The sequence below is a fragment of the Trichosurus vulpecula genome, chromosome 1 (assembly GCF_011100635.1).
Source record: "Trichosurus vulpecula isolate mTriVul1 chromosome 1, mTriVul1.pri, whole genome shotgun sequence".
NCBI lineage: Eukaryota > Metazoa > Chordata > Mammalia > Diprotodontia > Phalangeridae > Trichosurus > Trichosurus vulpecula.
In genome coordinates, this window is record NC_050573.1 from 335,076,917 (window position 1) to 335,103,740 (window position 26,824).

Consider the following 26,824-nt stretch of genomic DNA (forward strand, 5'->3'; position numbering starts at 1 on the left):
TTTAAATTAAATGTGTCTTTTTGAAATTTTGCTTCCTTTCCAAAGCAGAGATTAGGACCCAGGAGAATAATTAGTCCCTATTGTATATAGTTAATGCTAGTTTTTGGTTTGTTTTTGTCCTACTGCTTAGAGGAGATGAAGATAAAATGTTTTGTAAACTTCAAAGTGGTATCTTATAAGTACGAATAATTGTGGTGATAAGCATTTTCAGACGGGATGGGAGAAATGAACCAAAAAGAAAAAAAAGTAAGAAAAAGTCTCTGAGGAGTCAGTGATTCTGTAACATCTTTTGGCCTATTTAAAACTAATTATAGTGCAGCTGTTTATTGTGAAGAGTGAGAGAAATTTTTCCTTCTTTCTTTAGACCAAGAAAAAAATGCCATTAGGAAGAGTCAGGGAAATGAAGTCAGGTTCCCCTTGATTCTATCATCTAGCGTCCCATGTGGTACAAGAGGAAATTGTGTTGCGAACAGGCCACTGGAGGGCATTTAAGAGCCAGGGACAGGTGTTGTGCACTCCTAGAACAGCTCCCACAGATGAGGAAGGAGTCCAGGTTGAGATCTGGTTCTTAGAAGCCAAAGGACAGCACAGGAATGTAATCTAGAAAGAGGAAAACAAGTCAGGCTTTTTGAAAATACTGAGGTAAATAGGGGCAGGATCAGGATACGCTCAGGAGTCACAGGTTAAGGAAGTCCAGAACCAGAGTCAGGAACCAGAGGCATTACTAGAGAGCTTGAAAACAGCCGGAGCCAGGGCCAGTGTCCAGACCTGAGGTCAGCACAATTGGCATGTTCAGCTCACAGGGCAGTGTAATCAAGAAAAATTGTTCTAGTAAGATCTGAAGAATCAGTAGGAGTTTGTTGACTCTCTGCAACTGGGACTTAAAGGGCTCTTAATGTAAGTCCAAGTGGCATAAACCAAAAGACCACAAATATTTTGTTGTATTGGGTTAAGGTGTTCACTTGGTCTTTCTAGTTTTATCTGCTGCTATTTTCCTTCATGTGCCATATGTTTCAGGCCAACTGGATCAATCACTATTTCTTTAGTATGACTCATCCTTCTCATGCTTTGGTGCTATACTCCATTCCTTCTGGTGTTTCTCACCTCCATGGGTCTTATTTCATATTGATCTTCAGGATTTAGCCTCAATGCCATTTCATTCTAGCTATGTTACCTTGGGCAAAGCACCTAAGTTCTCTGGGACTCAAGTTTTCTCATCTGTACAATGTGGAGGTTGGACTAGGTAATCTCCAAGGGCCCTTCCTATTTGAAATCTATGATCCCACCATCTGATGACATGTGTGGCCTGGACCCTCTGCCAGAATGGGGCAGACTACATCATCTTTCAGGACTTTCAGAGGGGCCACCCTGAGAGATTAGGGGTCTTTTGTCCAGTTCAAAAACTTGAGCCCCCATTGGCTGTGTTTCCCTTATTTTTAGGTGGTCTGGTAGCATTACAGTTTCATTTAATCACTTAACAATAGTTAAATTTTACAAAGCATATTTACTTCAAAGATACAGTAATTATAAATATATACAGACATTGTCCCCTATCTCTGTAGGGCATAATCTCCCCTCTACCACTTTGGCCTGGCAGATAGACTTAAATTTTAGCACAGTTCCTACATGACATTGGCCTCACCATGTTCTTGTCCAAAGTGGGTATCACTGCCAAACCAGTCTTTCTGCTGGGCTGGGATCCCGAAGGTCACTTCTGAAGATCACTCCTTGTTCCTGAGGGTATTGATGCTGTGCTGACTAGAAATCCTGTCCTGGAATTCTGAAACACCAGGATACCCTGATACACCCCTTGAACTCACAAAGTTGAGGAGGCTGCGTTCAGTTCACCTAGAATGGAAAACAAACATGGAGGCCAAGAACCAAAGCCCATTTCTTGGGGGCCATGGCTTCAGAGAGGATGAAGGCCCAGAGAGATTCACATGGAGAGAGAAGAGTTGTTGAGTTCCCCTAGGAATGAATGAAACAGATAGCGAAAGCTGACTCAAGCATTTTTGATGGCACTTACAGTTCTGGCTATACAGCCAGTTTAAAAACAAAAACTCCTCACCACATGTTTAGTCATCTGGAATCATTTACAAAATATACACGTGCTTCACAGTCTCTCCTAGGGATTTCTGCTTCCTACTTCTCCAGCTGAGCAAGCCGGGGGGCTCTCCATGTGCCAGATCACCATTAAAATTTTTCCCTCCATGCTGCTTTTCCCTTCCCCAAAGTATTATCTTTCACTTTGAATTGCTACAGTAACATGTATCTCTCTTATTGTAGTGTTACAGTGTTATTTGTAAGCTTCTTAAGGCCAGGAAATTTGTCTTATTCATATATTTATCACCAGAACATGTAGTACCCTACCTTGTTTGTTCCTGGGGCTCTCTGACCCTCAGTTTCTTCATCTGTAAAATCGGAGGATTGGACTTGATCTGTAAGATTCCTTCTTGTCCTAAACCTCTAGTGATGAGCTGACTATAATCCTGATGTTGCAAATTGGGAGACTAGTGATGGCCTTGCTGGTAATAGGGACTTTTGGAAGATGAGTGACTGTTGGATTTGAGATGCCTGTGGTGTCTGTAGGGTAGGAAACATCTTCTACCAATGTAGATCACCGGTTCATTTCTAATTTTTAGTTTTAGGGAGGTGCCAAGATCACACAGTTCTTACATGTCAGAGTCAGGACTCGATCCCAGACCTTCCTGAGTCTAAGGACTGCTTTCTCTTTACTGTTCCATGCTGCCTTTCTTATACATAATTTGATTGAGATGATATGTAAAGTGCATGGAGCTGAGAAGACAAAGACAGAAGTGAAACAGTCTCTGCCTTCCAAGCATTTACATTTCTATTGGACTTAGCCACATGGGCCTATGTAGATATATACAAAATAAATACAAGGTGAGGGGAAAGAGGGCACTAGAAATGGGGAGTAGCAGTAAAGGTGGTGGTCGAGCTGAATCTTGAAGGTGACTTGGGCTTCTGAGAAGTAGTGTGAGGAGGGAGTGCATTCTAGACCTGGGGGACATCGAGTACAACTTCCTAGAGACGGGTAATGGAGGTCCTTGTATGAGAAACAGTAACAAGGTTAGGCTAGGGAGTGGCCAGTGGAAAGGTAGGTTAAGGCCACAGGGTTTGAAAGGCCGGACAAAGGAGTTTCCCATTGATCTTAGAGATAATAGGGAGCACTGGACTTTATTGAGGAGGGAAATGAGTGACATGGTCAGATCTGTGCTGTGGAGAAAGGATTGGAGTGGGGTGTCACAGGGACCAGTTAGAAGGCTGTTATGGTAGACCCAGTGAGGGGTGATTAGGGCCTGAACGAGGGTGGTGCCTGCATGGTTGTAGAAATAAGTAAACCCATGGAAATTGATGAGGTCATCAGGTGAAAGAGTGTGGAGAGAGAAGAGAAGATGATCCAGGAAAGAGCCAGGGGGTGGGGGTGGTACAATTAGTGAGCATGATATAGATGATGAATCAGCAAAGGAAAATGAGGAGCAATCAGGTCAGGTCGAAGGAGACCCGGGCGGAGCGGAGTCACAAAATCCCAGAGAGCAGCCAGGAGGCAGAAGGGTGGTTAGTTGTCTCCAGTACTCAGAGGTCAAGAAGGACAGGGATTGAGAAAAGGACATCAGATTTGGCAAGTAAGTTCATAAACATTTGTCAGATTAGTGAAGAGGGAGGTGATAGGCTAAAGGAAAATCTAATTCATTTGTAGTCAGAAGACTTGGGTTTAAATGTCAGCCCTGCTCTTTTCTTGATGTGATACTGCGCAAATGGTTTAGCTTTCTCTGTAAAGTGAGGAGATAGTTCTGTAGATGCTTTCCGTAGTTTCTACCAACTCTAAATCCTATACTAAACTTATCCTAACAGCTGATAAGCAACAGGGAAAATTGGAGATTGCTTTGGCTAGGAAAAGATAGATTGAGAGGGAGGTTGTGTTAACAAATAATTATCATAGTCAGTATCTACCAATTATGATGAACCCTGTAGCTCTGTGTTTCCAACCCAAGGATTCTTAACTTGGGGTCTGTGAACTTGTTTTAAAAATATTTTGATAACTCTTTCCATATAATTCTCTGCATTTTACTTTATGCATTTAAAAACATTATTCTGAGAATGGGGATCTATAGGCCTCATTAGACTGACAAAAGGGTCCATGCCACTACCAAGGTTTTAAGGATGCTTTCTCTAACTCTGTCTGAATTTGGTGTATCGAACTCATTGAATATTTATTGAGAGTTTATTACTTTGATTAGTATTGTGCTTATAATTTGTATTACACTTAAGGTAAACTTTCCACCCAAATTAGGGTTTTACAGTAGAAAACCGAGCATAAAATTTGGGATGGTTTTGTATTTGGGGGCCAAACAAGGTTTTCTTTGACATATTGTATATAATACTGGTCACACAATACTAATGCTGTGATTTTGGGATGATACTGAAAGAAAAACTTTAAGGCTTAAAGTTGAAATTGCAATAATGATTATTCATTTTTTAATATTCTAGGTTTCTTGCACTGACACCCTGGAGAGTGTATCACCTGATTTCAGTCATGATACTTGGGCGTGTAATTTTGCAGATAATAAAAGATATGGTATTATCTAGAATGAAAGGTAAGGAAGCTTGAGAATTTAGTTACTCTCTTAATTCTCAAGAAAATTTTCCCCAGGACTTAACCTTCCTATGTCTCTGTCATGGATTTAGTAGAATATTCCTTATCCACTCCATTGTGGTTTCGCTGATGGCTGATGTCCCCATTAGACGTTGTTGATTCTGGCAAAGAGGTTAACCGTGCTTAATATTTACTACTTTTGTAGTTCAGAAGGTCAGTTATTTTTTAGTCCCTTTTTCCTCTTCTAAATGAACTACTAATGAGTATAACAATTAAATATATATATATTTTACCCATATGAAAAAACTATCCCATTTGCTAATGTATGGCTCTCTGTGCTAATGAGCCAGCAAGTTCTGCCCAAATGTGGAGGAACATTTAAATCACAGTTTCAAAACAGTTAAGCATTTTAATGGAAGAAATGATCATTTATTGAGTTTTAAAAGAATGAGTACGAGAATAATGTAGCTAGTAAAAATGCATCAATAGTAAGTTAGAAAAAGTGAAATTATTAAAAAGTGCTTTAATAAATTTAAACAGATATTGCTTAGCTAATTTTTAAAATGTGTTTTTAACTTAATATTTTAAAATCCTGATTCAAACTTTTTTGTACTCAGGGGAGTTCTATTTGCCAATTTGTAAATGAGCCAGCCAGCTTTGATATACGAATACAAGGTTGTTGCTTCTTAAATACCTTTGGTTAATAATTAGGAAAGAATTTGGCTTGGGACATTTTACTTCATTGTAGTAAAATTGCAAAATTATTGGGGTAAGGTCTCCAACTTCAATATTAAAATTGATTTAGACATTTCTCTGATATGGTTGAAAGAACACTGTGTTTGAAACAAGAGGCCCTGGATTTGCATCCCTACTATTTTACTACCTGCTTGGACAAGGGTTTTAATTTTTCTGAGCATCCTTTCTCTCCCCTCTAAAGTGAGAATATTGGACAGCTCTCTGAGGTCCTTTCCATCTGTAAATCCTTTGGTCCTGTGATTACTGCATTGCCCATCCATCCTCCATCTCCGATATGGCACCAGAAGTTGTTTTGTGGAAGGATGTTGGCCTTGAAGCTGGCTTTGAATTTGAGTTTTCCTCATTTCCTCGATGTGTGACTTTGGGCAAATGCCTTAACCTCTCTGGACCTCAGTTTCCTTAATCTATGTAGTTGAGAGCTTAGAACAAATGATCTCTGAGATCCCTTCTAGCTCTAAATCTTGTAATCTTGAGTCACTTGATCCTCTAAGCAGCTTTCCTCATCTGTAAAATGGGTATAATACTTACATGATTATCAATAGCAATGTGCTCATAAGCAGCTCTCTGAAAACTCTTCACGTTAAGTTTAATCTGCATTAATAACATTTTATCCATCATTTTCTTAAGCCTCAAAACCAACAAAGCAATAAATCAAGCCCTAATTTGTAGCATACCCTAAAAATTTAACAGTCAGCTCTGAAGAGCCTTTCTTAGTAGTACCCAGCAATACCCCTGGCTGTAAATTCCTTTGTAACCAAAAAGTTCTATATAAATATCTGCATTTGTAATGTTGCTGCAGCTGATGTCAGCTTCAAAGATTAGGCGTCTGTCACCCATTAATTTATCCAAATCTCCTTTCGATCTATATTTTCAATTTTTACTCTCCATCTCCTTGGGGTCATGAGTTAGCATTAAAGAAGTTCATAGATTGAGTTAATGTTTTAAATTTTCTAAAAAAAATCTCATTTTATCTTCTGTTATATATGTGCACATATATTTTGCATCTATGGCTATAATCCAGATTATCTGCTGAGAGCTATATTTTGCACATATGGCTATATTCCAGATTATGTGCTGAGAGCTAATGATGTGTTTTTTTTTTAAATTGAGCAAATTTTTATGTTCTTACAATAAAATTTTCAAATGTGAAAGGAACATGAATAGTTCCAAATCGGCCCTCCAATTGGGACCCAATTGGTCCCTCCAAATAGAGGAGGGACCAAAGAGGAATAAAGTTATATACTCTTTATGCTTTGAAAGATCAATCTTTTGATTTGTGGTTATGGGCCAACATATAATGTTAGTGAATTCCATTATTTTACCACCTGTTGTATGAAGTAGGCCTTCCTTTAATTTGTACTCTGTTGCTTTCAAGCTTCAGAGTCTGCCTTTTAAAAGTTGGTATTCTTGGATTGGATAAATACATATAAATTTCAGTCATATCTTCATGATACGATGTATTTCATACATGATTCCTTTTCTGTTTCCATTTCAAGACATATGTCCCTGATTTTTAAAATCTACCCTGACTCTTCCATCCTTTTGGCTCTGTTCACTGACATTCAGCTCAGTTATATCTATCTTTGTATAAGGATCCTAACAGTACATGGTGTTCCAAGGGCAACACATAGTGGTTTTACACAGTGTAGAATGATGTTTTCTTTTTGCTTTTGACTTCTTTCTTGATCCTTTTGTCTCACAAATACACAACATTTTATTGGCCTTTTGGGTTTGGGTCTTCACCCCCAAATTCCCTTCCTGAGTTAATAGCCAGTTTCACTTTAGTTGGTCAGTTTATTAACTTTTCTGTATACTCAGAGATTTTCATGTCATAGGTGGATTTGACGACTTCAGCAAAATAATCTGCTAAGAGCCTTTTCCTTTAGGCCTAATAGTGCAGATGTCTTCAATTCTAAAGCAAAAATGAATGAACCTAGAATGTATTTTATTAGGTAGGTGCAAATTAAAGGGCCTTCTTTGTTACCAGGAAGCAGCACTGCACAGATCTGAAAATGATATTTCTGCTTCTTGAGAAAAGAGATAGAAACCTTATTAATTCTTGTGATGTTGGTTCTTTTCCAATCTCCTCCTCTTGTGAAGAAAGGCTTTTGCCTACAAAGTGTCCCAGCTGTCTAAATATCTGGCAGAGACTGTCTATACAGCCAACATGGCCTGTTCTAATGAATTGGTTTTGAGTAGGACCTAAGTGAGACACCTAAGTCAGATTAAAATGCAATAATTAATACTGCTTTGCATGAATCCAAGAAAGTCATTTTTAATCAGATATCCTGGTCCATAACCACAAATCAGAAGATTGACCTTTTAAAGCATAAAGAGTATATATCTCTGTTCTTCTTTGGCCCTTCCTCTGCCATATTTTGTAATTCATGTTAGTTTCACCTTTGAAAATTTAATCATAAGAATATTAAAAATTATTAGATTTTCCTAAGGTAATTTTAAACTTTTGATATGAAATAGGGAGCAAGTGAAGGTAAATATTTTGTCTTATAACTGGTATTGTATCACAAGTTTATAATGGAAAAGTTTTTATTTTTTGATTTTTTTTAAACTGGGGTTGGAAACAGGTATGGGGTAGAGAGGCCACATGGGGAACTCCTGGTGTGGAAAATTCTTTCACAGTTGCACATAGGCAACTCATTTATAACTTACAGTCCTAGAGAATTAACTGGAGTACTGAGAGGTAAAGGAACTTGACCGTGGTCACAAAGGTGGCATGTGTAAGAGTCAGTGCTTCAATCTAGGTCTTTCTGACTCCTCAGCCAGCTTTCTATCCACAATGCTACTCTGCTTTTTAGATAACTTGAGAATTTTCATTTATTTTCAAGCTCTAAACTTGCCTAAGAAGTTAATTTTCCATTTTTGGAATTTTTAGTTGGTAGTTTTTTTTAAGTTTTGAATTTTAAGTTGTTTGAAAGATTATTTAATTTCAAGTTGTTTGGAAATTACTTAAAGAGAAAATGGGTAAAGGAAAGTATTTGAATTAAGTTTTCTGTTGTACTTTTTATTTCAGGTGCACAATTGTGGAGGAGCCTCAGTGAAAGGTAGGGGATTTCCTTTTTAATCTAATATGATAGTTAATTTTATGGTGTGAACTCTAGGGGAGGGCACCTAAGCCTTTACCATGGTATCTCTTCTCCCTACTACACAGTTCAGGGTCTCAGTAAAAGGGACCCAGCTTCTATAGCAGTGTCCAAAAGTGGAATGCCCCAACAACACAACACAGTTGATTTGGAAGCAAAAATTTTATGAAGATTGTTCTAAAAAGTAGATTGCATCTTGAAGCCTTTCAGTAGTGGTATTGTGTAGAGCCCTGATCTTTTTCCTGGAAAAATATCTATATTGGTTAGCTAAGTTGCTTAACTTGGCTAATGCAGTTAGAACAGTGTGCTACTGAGGCCAAATAAGGCAAAATGACTTCAAGCATATATACTAGAGATATTTTTATTTACATTTACATATCTAAAGAATAACATATAGCTATATATTTATTCATATAAGAAAGAATAGGGTGGAATTATTCAGGGAAAGAAATATTTCTTGTTTTTCTCCCCTGAATGTATTTGAATGAGAGAAACTGGGAAAATGTAGAAATGAGTAATAGTCTATTAATATGGTATTAGCATTTTCAGCACCTAATTCAGTAGTTTCTGACCACATATTTGGATTTATTTTGAGGAATCTGTTTTAAATCTATAGTTATTTGTGCAAATCTATATTAATTTTACCCAGTAAAATGTAGTCTGCTTTAGGCCAGCAACTATTTAATTTTTGTTGTGGTTTCTCCAAACTCACATAATGCCTTGTGTATCATAGGTACTTAATAAATATTTACATTAAATTGAATGTTATCTAAGTACAGAAAATTGGATATTTGAATATATTCAAGTATATTTACATGGACATAAATACATATATATTACTTTGCATAAGTCAAAGTGGATATTGTGAAACTAACATGTCTAGTACCATTTAAAATTTCATAGCAGTATATATTCTCCAAATTGAGAGGGGTCTACCAGATGTCATTAGTTTTTTTTTAGTTAAATTGTGGTTTTGGATCTAATACAAGAGTATTCATTTGGAAAATGAAGAATTTTTTTTCTCTTCAACCTCGAATTTTTTTTTCCCCACTCATTTCTGACCCATAACTACAACTAACAAACCGTGAGAAATAGTTTGGGAGTAAGTGGGAGGTACCAGCCCGGCCCTTCATATACGGATATTTTGGTTGCTGAAAGGGGCAGAAAAAGTGCTTTATATAAGGAAAGCTGTTGACATCAACTTAAGAAAGAAATCCAGTCTTTCAGATAAATTTTTTGCTTTTTTTAAAAAGATTTTTAGTGGTTCTTTTTTGTTTTTATATTTACTTACATTCTTCATATATCCTTCCTCCTTCCCCAATCCCAGAGAGCCATCACTTTCTTTTAAAATGTTGAGAGAAACAGGCATCTAGAGAACATACAGAAAATTACCCCAACTGCCCATATATGAAAGAGGCAGTACCTTATAGTTGCTCTCAAATTATTCCTCTTGGTGAGAAAAATCTGTTTCTGAGAGACTCTGAGTAATGCAGGATGCAGGGGGAGGACAGTGTTTGATGAGGGATAAAACAGATAGATACTTCCCCTCAATAAATCAGATCTCTGATCATTTTTGTTTTAATACTTTCCTAGAAACACATTTAGAGCATTTCTTTTTTCTAGGAATATTCTTTATAAAAAAATTTATAGTTACCTTCAGGGATGTAAGAATGAAGAAGAGTGATTTGAGATCGCTCCTTGGCAATGATAAGCATATTTCACAGTAATTCTACTTCTTTTGGTCTTACAGAAAATAATTTTCTGCTGTGTTGTTTCATTTGTCATTATGTTTTTGCAAAGTTAAAAAAGGTTAACTGCAAGTGAATAATCAGAAGGGACTTTGTAACATGAACTGTTAACATTTCAGTGGGGAAGGGGTATTAAAAGGATTCTTTTAGAAATTTAATGTCACACGAGGTCATGTAGATAATCAAGCGAGATGGAAGACTTATAAATGGTTTTTTTTTTTACTTTGAAGATGCTGTCATAAAAGAAAAGCATAAGAGGAGGGGAGAGGAAGGATTAAAGGGAAAATGGGAGAAAAGATAGGGGAATTTATTAAAGACACATAATTGGATTTTGTAAGTAGAACCCTATACAAACTTGGTAGGAAGGATAAAGGAGAAACATCACTTACGTTGATCAAGAGAGGGAAGAATACACACTTTTACCAAAAAGTTTAGTGTAGAAATACATTCAACTCAACAGGGATATAGATTGGACAGAAAGGAAAGGGAAACATAAGAGGGAGGGTCGATTCAGGGAAGGATTAGTCATAAACGAAATAAATCTCAAGTCTTGGAAGATAGATACTGAAAAAAATGTTAAAAGGAAAAAATAAGGTATGATAACTTGAAATAAGCAGGAAGAGAGAGAAGGGCATCTGTTATAGAGTGGTGATAGATTTAGTGTGCAGACATACAGGGAATTTGACATGAGGGAATTTTTTTTTTGCTTATGTATATTCGTTAAAATAAATTTGTTTTTCTTTTTTCTTTTTTTTCCATTGTAGTAGGGAGAGGAAGAAGAAATAGATTTCTATTCATTTAAAAAAATAGAGAGGCAGGGGAGTGCTGCAGATATGAAATGTTACATGCATCTTCAGATGAGATCACTATTGTTAGTTTTTCTTAATTGTTTTATTTTGTTACAAATGACTTCCCACAAAATGAGAGGAATCTGTAAATGTAATGTAAAAGCAAAACACATCAATAAAACTTTTTTAAAAAACCCAAATTAACGGCATTTGGTGGGATATCTGTACATGTGCCTTGTAATTTGTTAGAATTTTACTGTCATGCTCTCATGTTCAGTTCCATTTTGTAACAGGTTCGAAAAACACCAGAAAAAACAAACACATTATTCCAGTTGTACTCCACTAGCACTTTATAATGAAAGAGATGCACATATAAATATTCCCCCTAAAAATTAAGCATGACTTTTATTATCACTTTTTAATCTGAAAATTGAGCCAAATTTTTATTTTTAGCATGAAATGCAATTGTATTTTAGCAGTAGATTTTTAGCAGAAAATTTACTAGGAATGATGCTAGAATGAGACATACAATTGAAAAACAATATGAAAATGTAAAATATGTTTCAGTACGTAGAACATGGATATCTGATTTAACAATGGCATAAATACAACTAGTAGACATGAAAAGGGGTTTGTCTTGAGTTTTAGGATGTATTTTAATATGTTATTTATAAACTGTATTTGTGTACTTAAAGGGATTTGTGTTGAATAAATTATCAAGAAGTATTTTTAAATACACTTATGTGCAGTCTCTTTAGTTATAACGGAATGTTTGGCAAAGCCCAAAGCATAAACATTTCTTCAATTCAGTTGTCTTTTATTAAGTACTGACCGTGTCCAGAGTATTGTGCTGACTCTGGAATATAAAGATGAAAAATGAAAAAAAAAATCAAGAAGCTTTATGTTGTGAGGGATGTAACGCATACATATATAATATGTGCATATATGCATATATATAAGCAGGATCAAAGGTGATAATAATAATAGCTAGTGTTTATATCATGCATTAAGATTTGCAAAGCACTTTTACATGTCATCTAATCCTCATAACACTGTGAAGTGTAGGTGCTATTAGTATCCCCACTTCACAGATTAGGAAAACGAGACTATGAAAGTTTCAGTGACTCGCCCAGGGTCACGTAGCTAGTGAGTCCATGAAGAAGGATTTGAGGAGAGAGTTCTTTCCCATTCCAAATCTAGTGCTCTATCTGCTGTACCCCCTGGGTCAAAGGAAGGATCCAGATTAAGTGTCTTGGGAATATTTGAGGAGGGAGAAAGAACTTTTAGTTGGAGATATCAGGGAGGAGTTGGGCCTTGAAGACAAGAGAATTTCAGCCAGAGGATACAAATGAGGGAATGTGTTCCAGGTGTGGGGTTGGGGCTGAGGGGCTAAGGAGGCAGCCTGCTGTAGCAATACATGGAGAATCAGAGAGTCAATGAACATTTATGTGCCCTTCACGTGCCAGGCATGGTGCAGAGTGCTGGGGATACAAAGAATTGTTAAGATGGTGCCTGTACTCAGGTAATTCACAATCTGATGGGGGAGACAACACACAAAAAGAAGCTGAAAAGTGGGTAGGGGAGATTGGGGGGGCACGATTGAAGTCATGCAGCTAGAGGGAAATGATCTGAGGAGGTGAGAGTTTCCAAGTTGATTTCATCTTGCAGAATGATAAGTTTCTGGAGATGATAAAGGAAAGTAGCCTGATGGGAACTGATGAGAATTCTCTGGGTGCTACCTTTAAATAGCAAAAGATTTGAGAGGAGCTGTCTGGTGTCCATCCTCTACCTTCTGCAGTCAGAGAGACAGAGAGGCTCCAGGGGAGGGGATGTTAGGCAGTTTGAGTTTCTAAGTTGATTTCATCTTGCAAAATGGTGAACTTCAGGAGATGATGAAGTCAGCAAAATAGCTCTGTGGTAAATAGAGACAAGAGATCGGGGTGATATAGGAACCAATACCCCATTTGTCTGGAACATGGGTTATGTAAAGGGGATTTGTCTAATCAGATTGGAAAGTTAGCTTGAGAGCCTGTTTCTTGCGGATGCTAGGCTAAGGTGTTTATATTCTATCTTACTGGTGATAGGAAGTCTCTGAAGGTTTTTGATTAGGGAAGTAAAATGTTCAGACTTTTACTTTAGAGAGATCATTTTGCCAGCCATGTGAAGGATGGATCAGAAAGGAGAGAGACTGAAGAGCTGGGAGATTATTTAGGAGGCTGCCCTATCAGTGTCAGTAAGAGGTGATAAGGGCCTGAAATGGAATGACAATGGTGTGAGTACAGATGAAGTGGTATTCAATAGAGAGTATAGAAGAAGCTGACAGAATTGGCAACTGATGGGATATTGGGGGTAGGGATGGCTTTGGAAGAGTCCAAGATGATTCTGAGGTTTTGAACATGGTTGACTGAGGATAGTGGTGTGTCATCAGCAGAAATAGGGAACCTGCTAAGAAGAGTAGGTTTAGTGGGAAAAGATAACTTCAGTTTTGTATTTGGAGTTTGAGGTATTGAGGTACTAGTGGACCATCTAGTTGGGAGATGTAGGGCTCTAGAATTCTGGGGGCCAGATTTGGACTGGATACGTATATTTGGGAGCTGAGGCTCTAACTGAAACCATGCAAAGCGATAAGATCACAATGAGAGAGAATGTGTAGAGAGAAAAGAGTAGTAAGGCTGAAGACAGAGCCCTGTGGGGACACCCATGCTTAGGGGGTGGCAAGAAGGCAACTGAACCATCAGAGGAGTAGTAATAGAGACAGGAGGAAAATCAAGAGAGGGAACCAAGAAAAAACAGGCACTTAACAGCTAACCTAAGATCATGGAGGATGGAGACTGAGAAAAGGACTTGAGATTTAGTGCTTAAGATATTATTGGTAATTTGGAAGAGGGCAGTTTCATTTAGAATGCTGGGAATAGAAACCAGATTGCAGAAGTTTGAGGACTAAGTGGAAGCTGGAATAAGGAAGTGGAAGCTGAATGAAAGATATTATTTCTAGAAGTTTAGCAGTGAAGAGGATGAGAAATTATAGGATGATAGTTTGTGTAAGTTCGACCAGGTTCTACCATGTCAGAAGTCCTTTGACTCTAGTTCTGAGGATACAGTCTTGGATTAGTGTAAACTTAAATGTAGATAGGTTCATCATCTATAGGCTGGCTACTACATGGTGCAGTTTTTGGCTGTGACATACAAAAACCTTGAAGAGATGTTGTAGGATAAAGGAAAGATACATACAATATGTACATTATATCTATCTATATCTCTAGTATATATGAAAATTTAGAATTTACATTTATATGTGTGTTTATATGTATATTTACATACACAAACACATGTACACATACACATATATGTATGTTTATATGATATACACACAGATGTCTAAAGGATATATTTATAGTTATCAGGCAAAGGAGTCAGCTTAGAAAGATTGAAGATGGAAAAGAGAAAGGGAATGATTGGTGGGTCCAGGTCACAGAGGACATAAATAGAGTAGTTATCCTTGGCAAGGAGTTGTCTTCTGTAAGTTATCCTCTGTAAAGAAGAAGGGGAGAGCATGAGTGAGGATACAGAGGCCAGTGAGGGAGAATGTGACAGATAGACTGACATTGGTGAAGTAGGAAGCAAGCTCATCTTCTGAAAAATTGTGGCTAGGGAAATAGGGGTGAAGATGAAGATGAGCGATACCACAGTTTGAAAGAACTCTTTTGTGGAGTGTGAAAGCAGCCAACCAAAGATCTCTGTATCAAAAGGAATTGCTTTGTAATAGTGAGGGCCCAGTTGGTTTTAGATAGTATAAATTTGTGGTGGATCCAGTCTGCATGGTTTTGCTAACTTCTGCAGAACTCCCTGGTGGCTAAGGAATAAGAGTATGGAAAAAGGAGATGAGGTGATTAGAGTGACCCAGGCTTAGAGGGTTGTAGGACAGGGACAGCCAAAAATAAAGGGGTAGGATATTCAAGAGTCAATCACAGTCATTTACTACATACTTACTATGTGCCAGGTTTTGTGCTATTGGCAGGAGACAAAAAGAAAGGTAAAAAGAGGCCCTTATTTAAGGAGGTCACATGGTAATGGGGGAGAAAATGTTTCAATAACTATGTTGAAATGGCAACTTTTAGAGTCAGGACTGTGAAAGAAGGGAAATAGAAGCAGTCTAGGGGTGGCAGACGAGAAAAACAAGGAATGGGCCGTGATAGCAGAGGTTGCATAAAGAGGAACATGCTTCAGGACTGTTTAATCATTGTGAGAGGTTCAAGGACAAGAGATTGATCTTTCCCTCTCATAACAGATTCCATGATCTTGAAGGCAGAGCGGTGGTAGTGGTAGTGAGGTCTAAAGGTCAAGGACCACCTTTGTGGGTGGCTTGTGGAAAGTCCTCTTTCCTCCAGCATGATAACTTGCTTCCACTGCCTTCCTCGGATCCTTGCTGAGGTCTTGGGGCATGAACTAGGAGCACAGGGTAACACAAGGGTCATATAACACATTGAGGATGATTAGAACGATTCTGTTGGAAAGGAAGACAGCGAGTCAGGTGCTGATGTTATTGAGGAAGGTGGGAGAATGATCAGGGATGGTAGATGAGCAACGAAAATGAAGATCTTGGCACAGGGATTTGGTAGGATCTTATGACTCTCAAAGAAGGAGAGTTTGTTGAATGATGTTGGCAGAGCAAGTTGCTGAGAACAGCAGTGGAAACATATCGTTTGAATCTTTCTTCCTTCATTCTTTCCCTTTCTTTCTTCTCCTGGGATGTGAACCATCCAAAAAGGGAGACTTGAGATACTTCTAAGCCTTAGCCAATCTTTTTTTTTTTAAAGCAGCCCAGTCATTTTAGCAACATAAAGTTAAAAAAAGTAGAGAAAAATATTCTAAAACTTCTTTTGTAGTGGAACTTTTGTTCTTTTAATTATGTGAGTCATATACTTACGGCTATAGAAAGAAAAAATTTAATAAAATGATTGATCTTATTGTAATTAGGAGATAATGGATTCATGGAATATCAACTCCATGAGTTACTTATGGATCAATAAGGTCTGGTTCTCAGTTTTGCATATTCATGAACTTGATTTTGTCAGTTCACATAGAGGTGATCAGATTCCAGGATACTGATTCATAATAACCAAACTTACAAGAGATTAGTGGATGAATTGGAATGCTGGTTTTTTACTTTATTTTGAGAAATGAGAATTGGAGTGCTTGTGTTGACTGCCAGATTGTTGTCTTTCTAGCAAGACGGTCTTCTTAGGAAATCAAATTAATATCATAAGGGAATTGAATGATCTTAAGGGATAACATCTTCAGGCTATGACAGACATACCATTTATATTATTATAGGAATATACCTGCCAAACAAATCAGATAATTTCTTTCTGCTGCCAGGTCATACCAGAATAGAATTGGAAGCACACTAACAAATTCTTACTTTCTAACTCTTCTTTTTCTAGACTCCCAGAGGATCCCCACACTTCTGTTTGTATTGGTCATGAACAAGTTATAATTTCCATCTAGCTCTAAAACTCGTTTGAACTCACAAAATTTTAACATCTGTAATGTTATTTTATTGAATGACTCACAAAGTACTTAATACATATAATTATGTCCCTTAGGTTTCCCTCTTGTCATATTAATTTTTGTTATGAGAATTTTAAATTTTGTTCTGTTCTCATAAAACTCCTCAGTGATTAAATTAAAACATTCATTCTTCTTCCTTTGTAATTCAATATTCTGCCTTTATGCATAAAACCTAACTCTTGACATTTCGTGGTAGATGTGCATTTAATTTCCTAAAGTTTTATCCCTTCTTTTAGGGATAAAATGCAAGAAAAATGTTATAGATGCATAAAGTCTGTATTATATGCCTTGTGTACTATGTGAGATAAGTATTTTTAGTCATTTTAGTTCTAAATTGTCTACCTCTCAGAAATCACCCACTGACTTGGCCATAACTGAAATCTGTCTTAGTGGGCTTAACAGAGAATCCTGGCTTTGAACAATCAAGGTTTCCCAAATGCTGGCCTCATTTGAGTAGAGGCTTCCTGGGGAGTTAAGGTTGACATACTTAGTCAACATTAATCTCATGAAAAAGATATAGATAAAGTTTTGGTCCATTCATTCAACTTTCAGAGTTTTAAATGTAAGTGGATTGCCATCTCAAGGCTTTACTTTATTTCACATTTTGTAGGCCTGTTATTTACTGTTTTGGAAAGTGAGTGTTGGTTAATAGAGCAAACTCTTTAAAGATATATTTACATTTGTGATTTATAATATATAGAAAATAAGTGTTTATGTATGCATAAACATTAGTTTATGTGTGTACATGTGATTTTTTGTAGAGATCAGAAAAAATTCTTTGAAAAGCATATAATATAGTATTCAATTTTATTATTATAGCTGTACTAATTACAATTTTCTGAAAGATTTAGTCTTTTATGAAATGATAACAGGAAATCTGTTAGAGTATTCATTGGAATGCTTTTTGATTGTGTTGTTAGAAATACAGATAACTTTTATATATAGAATACACTCATAGAATTGATCTTGATGCTTGGAAAACTAATATAATGTGCAACTTGGTTCTCAGTATGTGTGCTGAGTACTGCTCTGCCTGACCTATTTTTATGAATGATAGGCAGCAAACACAGCAGGCTGTAGTGGTCTTATCCAAAGTGGTCTGCCTGTAGAGCCAAGCTGTAATGCTAATATTAAAATTTCTTTAGGCAGCTTAATTTCACACAGGTTCTTTCTCTTAGTGTCCACGCATAGTATCTATTGAAAATGTCAATTAGATTTTTTTCTTTGAATATAAGATTAGTATGAATGATTTGGACTAAAGTTCTCAGTACATACCAGAAATGATAAAACATCTAGTTTTAAAATTGTTTTTAGCTTGGTCATTTTTTTTCTCCCTTAACATTAGGTGAAACTAAAAACAGTCTCCAAGAATATCCTTTCTCCCAGTTGTGATTTTATCATCATCATTATTTTTGGTTTTGTTTTTATGATGAGTGAAAGTTTTTTTCTCAAACAGTGATACAGTTTCTCAGCTTTAGCACAGAATGGTAGAATCTCAAATATAAATATGTTATAAAAGTTTGGTATATGAAAGTGATTGCTTAGCTGTTTGGGTTTTTAAATAGAAATTCTAGGGATCCAGAGGTTGGATCACAGAGAATGAGTTTACCATTTTCTGACCAAAATTTGGCTTTCTAATGGCATACCAAATCAGGTATTTCAGGTTCCTGCACACCAAGGAGATCGGAACCCTGGGATGCAAATGGTTCAGGCAATTAATGGATCCTGAGGTAGAGAATATCCCTAGAGAAAAAATAATATGGCCCAACTGGTAATCCTGAAGGGTAATCAGAATATCATTTTGCATATAAGCCAAAAAGTGAGTTTACTCTGGTCACTAAATTGAAAGGGCTAGGTAGAAGTCATGGAACTCAGGTTAGAGCTGTAAACTAAAACCAGGGGAATATGAGCTAACACTACGGAGGAAACAGCTCCAACGTGTCAGTGAATAAGCTTTTTACACAAAGCCTCTGACCATAATAGCATCCTTTTTATGGCAGCAGCATCCTAGCCATATTTGCTTTTCCCTCAGCTGCATCCAGGCCATGTCAAGCTGACCTGTTTAAATGGCATAGTAAAATATGAACAAGGTCACCCCCTCCAGAGTCATCCGGGAGTGAGTCTCCATCACTTTGTTAGAGCTTTTAACAAGCTGGTATCTTTTGGACTTACTTCTCTTTGGAATGTACCTGACAAGGAGTGAAGTCATTGCCCTTCTCCTCTGGGAGAGTGGCATATTTTTGCCTTTGTAAACTTCTTAGAAATCATCATCATGAGTTGGGCATATATGGAGTAAGATATCCTTGGGCTATAAACCTCAAGTCCTGAAATCCCCATCTGAGCCTTAAATGGAAGAGGAGACTTTATGATCAAATTTTCTAACATTAAGTACATCCAATCAACAACAATCAACAGGTACTTATTAAGCATCTACTGTGTGCCCAGTACTATGGATACAAGTACAAAGAATGAAACAATTCCTACTCTAAAGAAACTTAAATTTCTTAGGCACCCTCAGCTTGTACCTTAAGGTCTTTATAGCCTTGTGTAATTAAACATGAGAATAATTTCCAAGGTAACATAACTACATCTGACATTTGTAGTTATAAAACCTGTGTAGTTCCTGATTTGGGAAGTAGAAACCTGTAATTCCTGTATTTGCGATTCACAAGAAAACTATATAGACAGATATGCTGGTTGAAATAATAAATATTTTGTAGTCCCTTCTAGTTGTGTTTAGGATTTTAAAGCCTGGTCGCGGTTCAGTTTACTCATGTTAATGCTCGTGGGTCCCTGCCAACTGAATTTCTTCCTTTTTAGACCATTTAGGATTTATTACATGTCTTCGTTTCATAATGAGAATAATAATCATTCACTTAAAATGGAAAACAACTTGATACCAAGAAAGCATTTAATCTTTCAAGCACAATTATCCTCCCAGGAGACATCTTCCCATGTTCCTGACTTCTATTCCTTAACTCACTAGGGCCACAAGTCCTTTACTTCTGCCTCCTGGTGTCATGATCTAGGCAACAGATGGGACTCACTCATCAGATGAGCACAAAAGATGCTGTGTTTTGGTGTTTGGGTTGCCATTGCAATTTGCCATGCAGATCACTGAGAGACGAAGGCTTGGCTCCTGTTATGTATAGAATAGCATGAGGTCTTCCCAGGCTCTGGGAGGGAGGACATGACCACACTGAGTCCTAAGCCATGGGGACAAAACTCAAATCATGTTGCTCCAACCTCTGGTGTTCCAAGGGGAAAAAATGAGTCTTTAACTTCGTAAATGCCAGCGTGGGTGGCATGGAGAGGAAAACCTGAGCATCAATGGGCATTTCCTTCCTCCTTACTTCCAGCTTCTTCTCAGTCATCTTTTTAAAAAATCCCTGCCTCCAGAATATCTCTACCTCCTGCATATATACACGCATCATGGGATGGGTACAGTGTAAATAATTTCAAAGACTTAAAGGGGTATATAACAATAAGGAATAAGGCATTAAATGCGAGTTAATCTTACTTGTCCAGTGAGTGAGCTATTGAGGAAAATTAGAACTTGTGCCTTAAAACTCTTAGTATAAGTATTCTTATAGTATGAAAGTGTTAATTAGGGTAAGTATTTTGCTGTAGAAAACACGTTTTTTGTCTTTTCAAATTGTATGCCTTCCATGATTAAGTGATATTATTGGTACTGTATTAAGACTGAGGCAAAAATGCTTAAAATCCATATTTACCATGATAACTTTCTTTTGGAGCTGTAGTGATCTAGAACTGAATGTATTTTTAAAACAAAATCAGTCGGCTGAAGAGTATTTATTAAATGCCTATTGTATGCTAGGTGCTGAGGATGCAATTCCAAAGAATGAAACAGTCTCCCCTCGAAAAGGAGCTTGTGTTCCCCTGGAAACAACAAGTATGCACATAAGCATATATAGCATAAAATGAAAAACATGAATATATACAAAATAGCTAAATAAAGAGTAGTTTGGTAGACAATCCCTCATTTTGAAGAATATGTTATATTAGGTGAAAAGACTTTTTTTCCCTGCAAAATTATTCTTCAATTGATTCAAATTATACTGGAAGAAAACATTTAAAATAAGATTATTTTTGTCTTAAAAAGCTGACGGAAAATGCCTGGGATAGAATGTGATCAGAATTACTCTTAAGGTCAGAGAATCTTAATGAAAATCAGAACAAATCTTTTATTCATTTTTTCAAAATTGTTTGAATATATAATTATATAGCTCATCTGATATCATAGAATGGCAAATTGTAGTACTTTTTCCTCTCCTTAAGAGATGATTGGACATTATTCGTTGATTGGATCTGGATGACAATAGCAAGAGCTCAGGCAACAGCTTGATGAGATTTAGTGGAAGACTTATGAAAATCATATGTATATCCTGATTTTAAGCTTTTTAAAAATTTTTTTCACTTTACTTTGGAAATTAGAGGAAGCAGGACAACACTTGTGATTTTAAACATGGATAAAATATATCCATAAACTAACTTTTTCTTTGCTTTCAGTGGAGTAGATACAGAATTGATTATTTGAATTTTGTAGAACCTTAAAAGCCCCATCAGAAGATTTTGTAAATTGTAGGCAAGCAAGCTGAATTCTTCGAAGTAAGGAATTTTTTTTATAATTAAAAAAAATTTTTTTGGAGGGGGGAAGGCAGGGCAATTGGGGTTAAATGACTTGCCCAAGGTCACACAGCTAGTAAGTGGGTCAAGTGTCTGCATTCAGATTTGAACTCAGGGCCTCCTGACTCCAGAGCCAGTGCTCTACTCAATGGACCACCTAGCTGTCCTGAAAGTGAGGAATTTTTTAAAATTAGTTATGTCAAGTTTTGTATGAAGAAAGCCAAATTAGTACCTTAAGAGGATTCATCCTAAAGAAAGACACCACCATGTGAATTCAAAGTGTACATTCTGGTCAATAGAAAGCATATTTCTAATGTAAATTTGTTGACTTTGGGGGAAGGAGGGAAAATAAGCTCTAGAATTTATTTGTACTTTGAGATAGGGATTTAATTAGGTGACTTGTAAGGTCTTTTCTATCTCTGTAATTATGTGATTGTGTATTAGCAAATTTCTCTATTAGTGATGAATCTCACATGTTTGGTAGAGTAGCAAGTTCAACAAATTCTCAAGTCTAAAATGCCACTCAGTTTAAGCAGATCACACAGGATGTTAGAGCTAGAAGGGACCTGAGAGATCATGAAGCTTGCAATCTGGCTCTGGACCCTCCCATTCTACTGAAAATGCTCTGTTCACAATCACCATGCATCACTTAACTGCTGAATTTTGTGACCTTTTCTTAGTTCTCAGTTGCACAGGTGTTCTCACCTGCTTGGGTTTCCTCTTCTGGTTCTTCTCTTCCTTGTCTGACCTCTCCTCAGTCTCCTTTGCTGGATCATCCTCCATCCTGGTAATTAAGGACTTCCAGAATAGAGCTCCGATTCTTTTTTTTACCAGCCTCATTTTATGTTAATCTCATTCACACATAGGATCATGCTATGTTCCCACAAAATTTTATTATGGTCTAGTCTCTGAATTCAGCATTCTACCTCCTGCCATCATATTTTTACAGAGGCCATCCCTTATACCTGGAATGTTCTCTTTCTTCATTGCTACCCCTCAGAATTATTTCTTCAAGACTAACCTTAGGTGTCATTCCCTGTGAAACCTTTCCTGATCTCCCCGTTGTTTGAATTATCTTGTATTTGTATTTATTTACATTCTGTATTGATCCCAGAAGAATGTAAGCTCATTGACAGAGGAACTGTTTCATTCTTGTCTTTGTATATTATCCAGTGTACTTAGGCACCTGAACCTTGTACATAGTAGGTATTTAAATATTAAATTGACTTTAATCTAAACCTTTCATTTTATGACCAAGTAAACTGATGCCCAGAAAGCTGAAATAACCTGCTTCAGGCCACACAATAAATGACAGATCCAAAACCAGACTTTTTCAGTCTTTTGACTCCAAGTTCAGCTTTCTGCATCATTTATCAACATGGAATCACTTCCAGATTTAATTTGCCAATGATCCTACTGCTCTCCTCTAGATGGTTAGTATTCAAAGATACTAAAAGGAAAGCTATGCTATACATATGTTTTGTGATGAGCATCTTTATGGTTAATGTTATTTTAAATATTATTTTATAGTCCCCCTGAGTACTCTGGTATTATTAACCTAGATTAACATCCGCTCAGTAGCCTCTTTCCCCTTCTTTTAGTGCTACTGTTTCATTACATAATTGAATGAATACAGTACAGATCCTTGTGAGGCTGCCTTGGGTGTCAAGTAGCTACACCAGAAACTTGAGGGAAAAAGATACAACCCTGATTATGACAACCTCAAATGGCCTTTTGGGCTACAATAAGTTATAGTTTATAATTCAGACCAGCCTTCCTCCCCCAAGAGTAAACATAACTATTTGTAGAAAAATGCAATTTTATTACTTTCACATACATTCTTCATTGATGAAGTTTACCCCCTGTTGTACCCATCTACATTCTCATGTTACGTGACTGCTATCCATGCACTCTCATAAATCCTCCATAGGGATTTCTGCGATCTGCCAGGGTCCTTGCTTTAGTTTTCCTAATATTACATACATACCAATGTATCATGAGTATCATCTACTTGTTAAAATAATATAATAATACTTATATAGAGCTTATTATGTGCCAGGCACTGTGCTTGGCTCTTTATAATTATTATCCCATTTGATCCTCACAACAACCCTAGAAAATAGGTGTTGTCATTATCCCTATTTTACAGATGAAGAAACCGAGGAAACAGGTTAAGTGACTTGCTGAATGTCACACAGCAAGTGTCTGAAGTCAGGTTTGAACTCAGGTTTTCCTGACTTCAGGCTTGGTACGCTATCCACTGTACCACTTAACCACACTTTGCCTTCACATGAGTTCTACTTTCTTTTTCTAGCTATACATCTTATTGATGCTATCTTTTACCTGCTTGATTCACCCAATTCAAAGGTCATAATACGCTGTAAATTACTTTTGCTTAACATGGTTCTCTCCACCGCCCTTTGAGTGACCTGAAATTTTGATTCCTCAGATTGTAGAATTGTATAATTTACAGCTATTAACATAAATTAACTAAAACGAAATTAATCAAGTAGATTATATCAGAAGTCCTGATTTAATGAATATAAATTAGTGACTAGTAAGAATAATTTATAATTAAAATATCAAAGCACTAACTTAAGCAATGCTTGGTTTTCAGTTGGCAATACAATTATAGTGTTCTATAAATATTTCAGCTACTTCAGAAACTTTCTTCTTACACTATTTATTTAACATGTTCCATTTCCTCATTAATATGGCAAAGGTAAGTTGTCTGTGCTGAATGATTTTGAAGGCCAAATTTAATGAGGCTTTATTTCGGTTGTAAAAATAATTATTATTCTACAGACTGGAATAAGGTGTTTTGAAAACTTTTTGTATTCTTATGTTAAACCAGTTATTTCAATTGACCTTTAAGTGGAATTTACATAATTGGATAAAAATGAAATTTTGCCTTGTTGGAACTTGGCATAGTGGCCATAGGCTCTGTGAAGAAGAAAATGTCTGTTGATTAGGTGCCCTAGGAACAGAAACTGGCACTTGGACACCTATATTTGGATCACATATTTAATTGGAAATCAGTATTTGTAGATCAAATTTATTCATCAAAAATAAACCATATGTGCTGCTTGGTTTGCTTCCTACTCAGGAGAAAGGAAGCTGTATAACTGATTTTTTAAAAAATATATTACAACATAAATTCTAAGTAAAACTCTCTAGAAAAGAATCCCTTTTAAGAAATTACCAGAGACTTTATTGAATTTTTAAAAATACATAAGATCGTAGGTTTAGACCTAGAAGGAGCTTTTGAAGCCACCTAGACCAACAGCCATATTTTACAGGTGAGGGTTCTGAGGTCTAGAGGGGTTAGGTCACATAGTAAGTGGCAGAGGTGGAATTTGAACCCAGATCTTCTAAATGCAAATCTGCTTCAATGTGCTCCCTCCATGAATATCAACTTTCTTTCTGACCCTAACAATTGCAAAACTTTCTAAACCAAACCCCTTTAAAATCTGACTGCTGGAGGAAATAATCATCATCTTTAATGATGTAATTAGAAATAGCTGTAATAACAAAATGCTTTTCAAATAAAAAAACAGAGTTTCTGCTATATATATGCTAATTCCTCTGCTTATGCCAGGGGAGAATGGATGGGGTGATTCCTGTCCTTAGCCTGCTTTCTAAAATAAATCCTCTTATCATCATCCCTATTTGGTGTGCAGAATTGTCATTTTACAGGCAGACATAAGGAAGAACATTAATGTGAGGTGTTTGGTTAAGATAATTTGGAGCCTTAGTGGTAAAACTGGGTTTGGAACCCATGATACCTAACCTCCTCCCTCATACCTCACGCTGCATTCCTAAATATGCTCTAAATGTAACTGAGGATTTCCCGTGCAAGCTTATCCAGAATAAGATAAGATCCTGCATACCACTAAAATTGTGGCTTATGAGCTGTTAAATAATAGAATAATATACTGTAACAAAACTGGAAGGAACTTGAGGGAAATCTTCTTTAACCCCTTGTGGGACAGATGATTACAAGAAAGGTTTTAATGGTAATTTCCATTTCCTCCCATCCTTCTCTGAGACTTCTGAGCCCACCACCTCTACATTTCTGGCTCAGCTAGGAGGAGGATATAGAGAAGGGTGTGAGGTGGGGGTGGGGAGATACATGACAATCCTGTACTTCAGTAATTTTATCACTGTGGGTAGTCCTTCCATTGACACAAAAGACAGCCAATCCATTGTGCCTTAGTGGTCAGTTCCATGTGTTGCTGTGCCCAGAAAAATTCTTTTCCTGGTGGCTGGCTTTCTTATAATAAGTATGTCTGAACTTTACTGGCCTGTTCTTCAGATGACAGTCTGTCACCAGATCTCTACTCTAAGCCATTTCAGCTGGGTAGAAAGAACCTGCCAGAACCTGTGCTTCACTGACATAATCTTTTAGAACCCAGGGGTCACTTTCACCTTAGTCCTGGACTGTTATCTGTTCCCAATAGCAAATTGGCAGAGAGTTAATATGAATGACGGTTAGATTACTACAAGCAAAATTTCTACTCTAAATAGTGATGGAATTAAGATACACATTTTGTTTTTCAGTCAATGAGTAAATATTTATTAAGCACCAACTATGTGCCAGGCACCATGCTAAGCAAGAGGGATACAGAAAGAAGCAAAAGACAGTTTCCAAGGAGTTTATAATCTAAGTGGGGAGAGAGCACATGGGAGATACAGAAAAAGGCAAAAGACAGTCTCCAAGGAAACAATCTAAGGGAGGAGAGAGTATGCAAACAAAAGTAATTAAGAGAAGGAAGGTACTAGAATCTAGAGGGATTAGGGAGAGCTTCCTGTAGAAGGTGGGATTTTAATTGGGACTTGAAGGAAGTCAGGGAGGTTAGTAGTCTGAGCGGGGTAGCGTTCTAGGGATGGAGGACAGCCAGAGAAAATGCCCTGCACCAAGAGATGGTCTTGTTTGTGGAACATGCAGCAGGCCAGTGTCACTGAATTAAAAAGTACACATTGGGGAATAATGTATAAGAAGACTGGAAAGGTAGGAAGGAGCTAGGTATGAAGGGCTTTGATCAATGAAAAGAGAGAGCTCTGAATGAGAGACTTCTACCAATGAAAATCAGTACCTTCTCTGCAACTTACAGCATTAGAGCATTGCCTGGGGCACTGAGCCATTAAGTGATTTGCCCAGGGTCACACAGCCAAATATTTGTCAGAGGTGAGACTTGAACTGAAATCTTTCTGACCCTGAGGCCTGCTCTCTGTTGGTCATGGCATGGTCAGTATTCTAAATTCCATCCATATTCACACACACGTAGACACACAGTCTCACATTTTTGTTCTCTGTGGGGAGTTGAGAATGGGGAATAGACCTGAAATAAAAATGTGAGAGAGTGAGCATTTGTACGATTAGGACATTTGTAATTAAATAGGCATTAGTAAGAAATCACTAAGTGGCAATTTGTGATTCATTGATATGCTGCTGGTTTGGTTGGTCCTATCTGCAAAGAGTAGATAAATATTTGAGTCCCAATGGTTATGTGACTTCCATTAGTTCTCATATTGATTATTTGTATCTGTATACTACCATCTTTCCAGTCTCTCGGGGTCACAACCTTAGCGTTT

General features: G+C 37.0%; 1 protein-coding gene across 2 annotated transcripts in view; it reads left to right on the plus strand.

Moving 5' to 3' along the window:
- RETREG1 (reticulophagy regulator 1) overlaps positions 1-26,824 on the plus strand; it is a 173,054-nt gene that overhangs the window by 40,031 nt on the left and 106,199 nt on the right. For both annotated transcript variants that reach the window (XM_036756624.1, XM_036756614.1), the window contains exons 2-3: positions 4,513-4,619; positions 8,406-8,436. In XM_036756624.1, the coding sequence (XP_036612519.1) occupies positions 4,513-4,619; positions 8,406-8,436 (138 nt within the window). The remainder of the gene's footprint in view (positions 1-4,512; positions 4,620-8,405; positions 8,437-26,824) is intronic.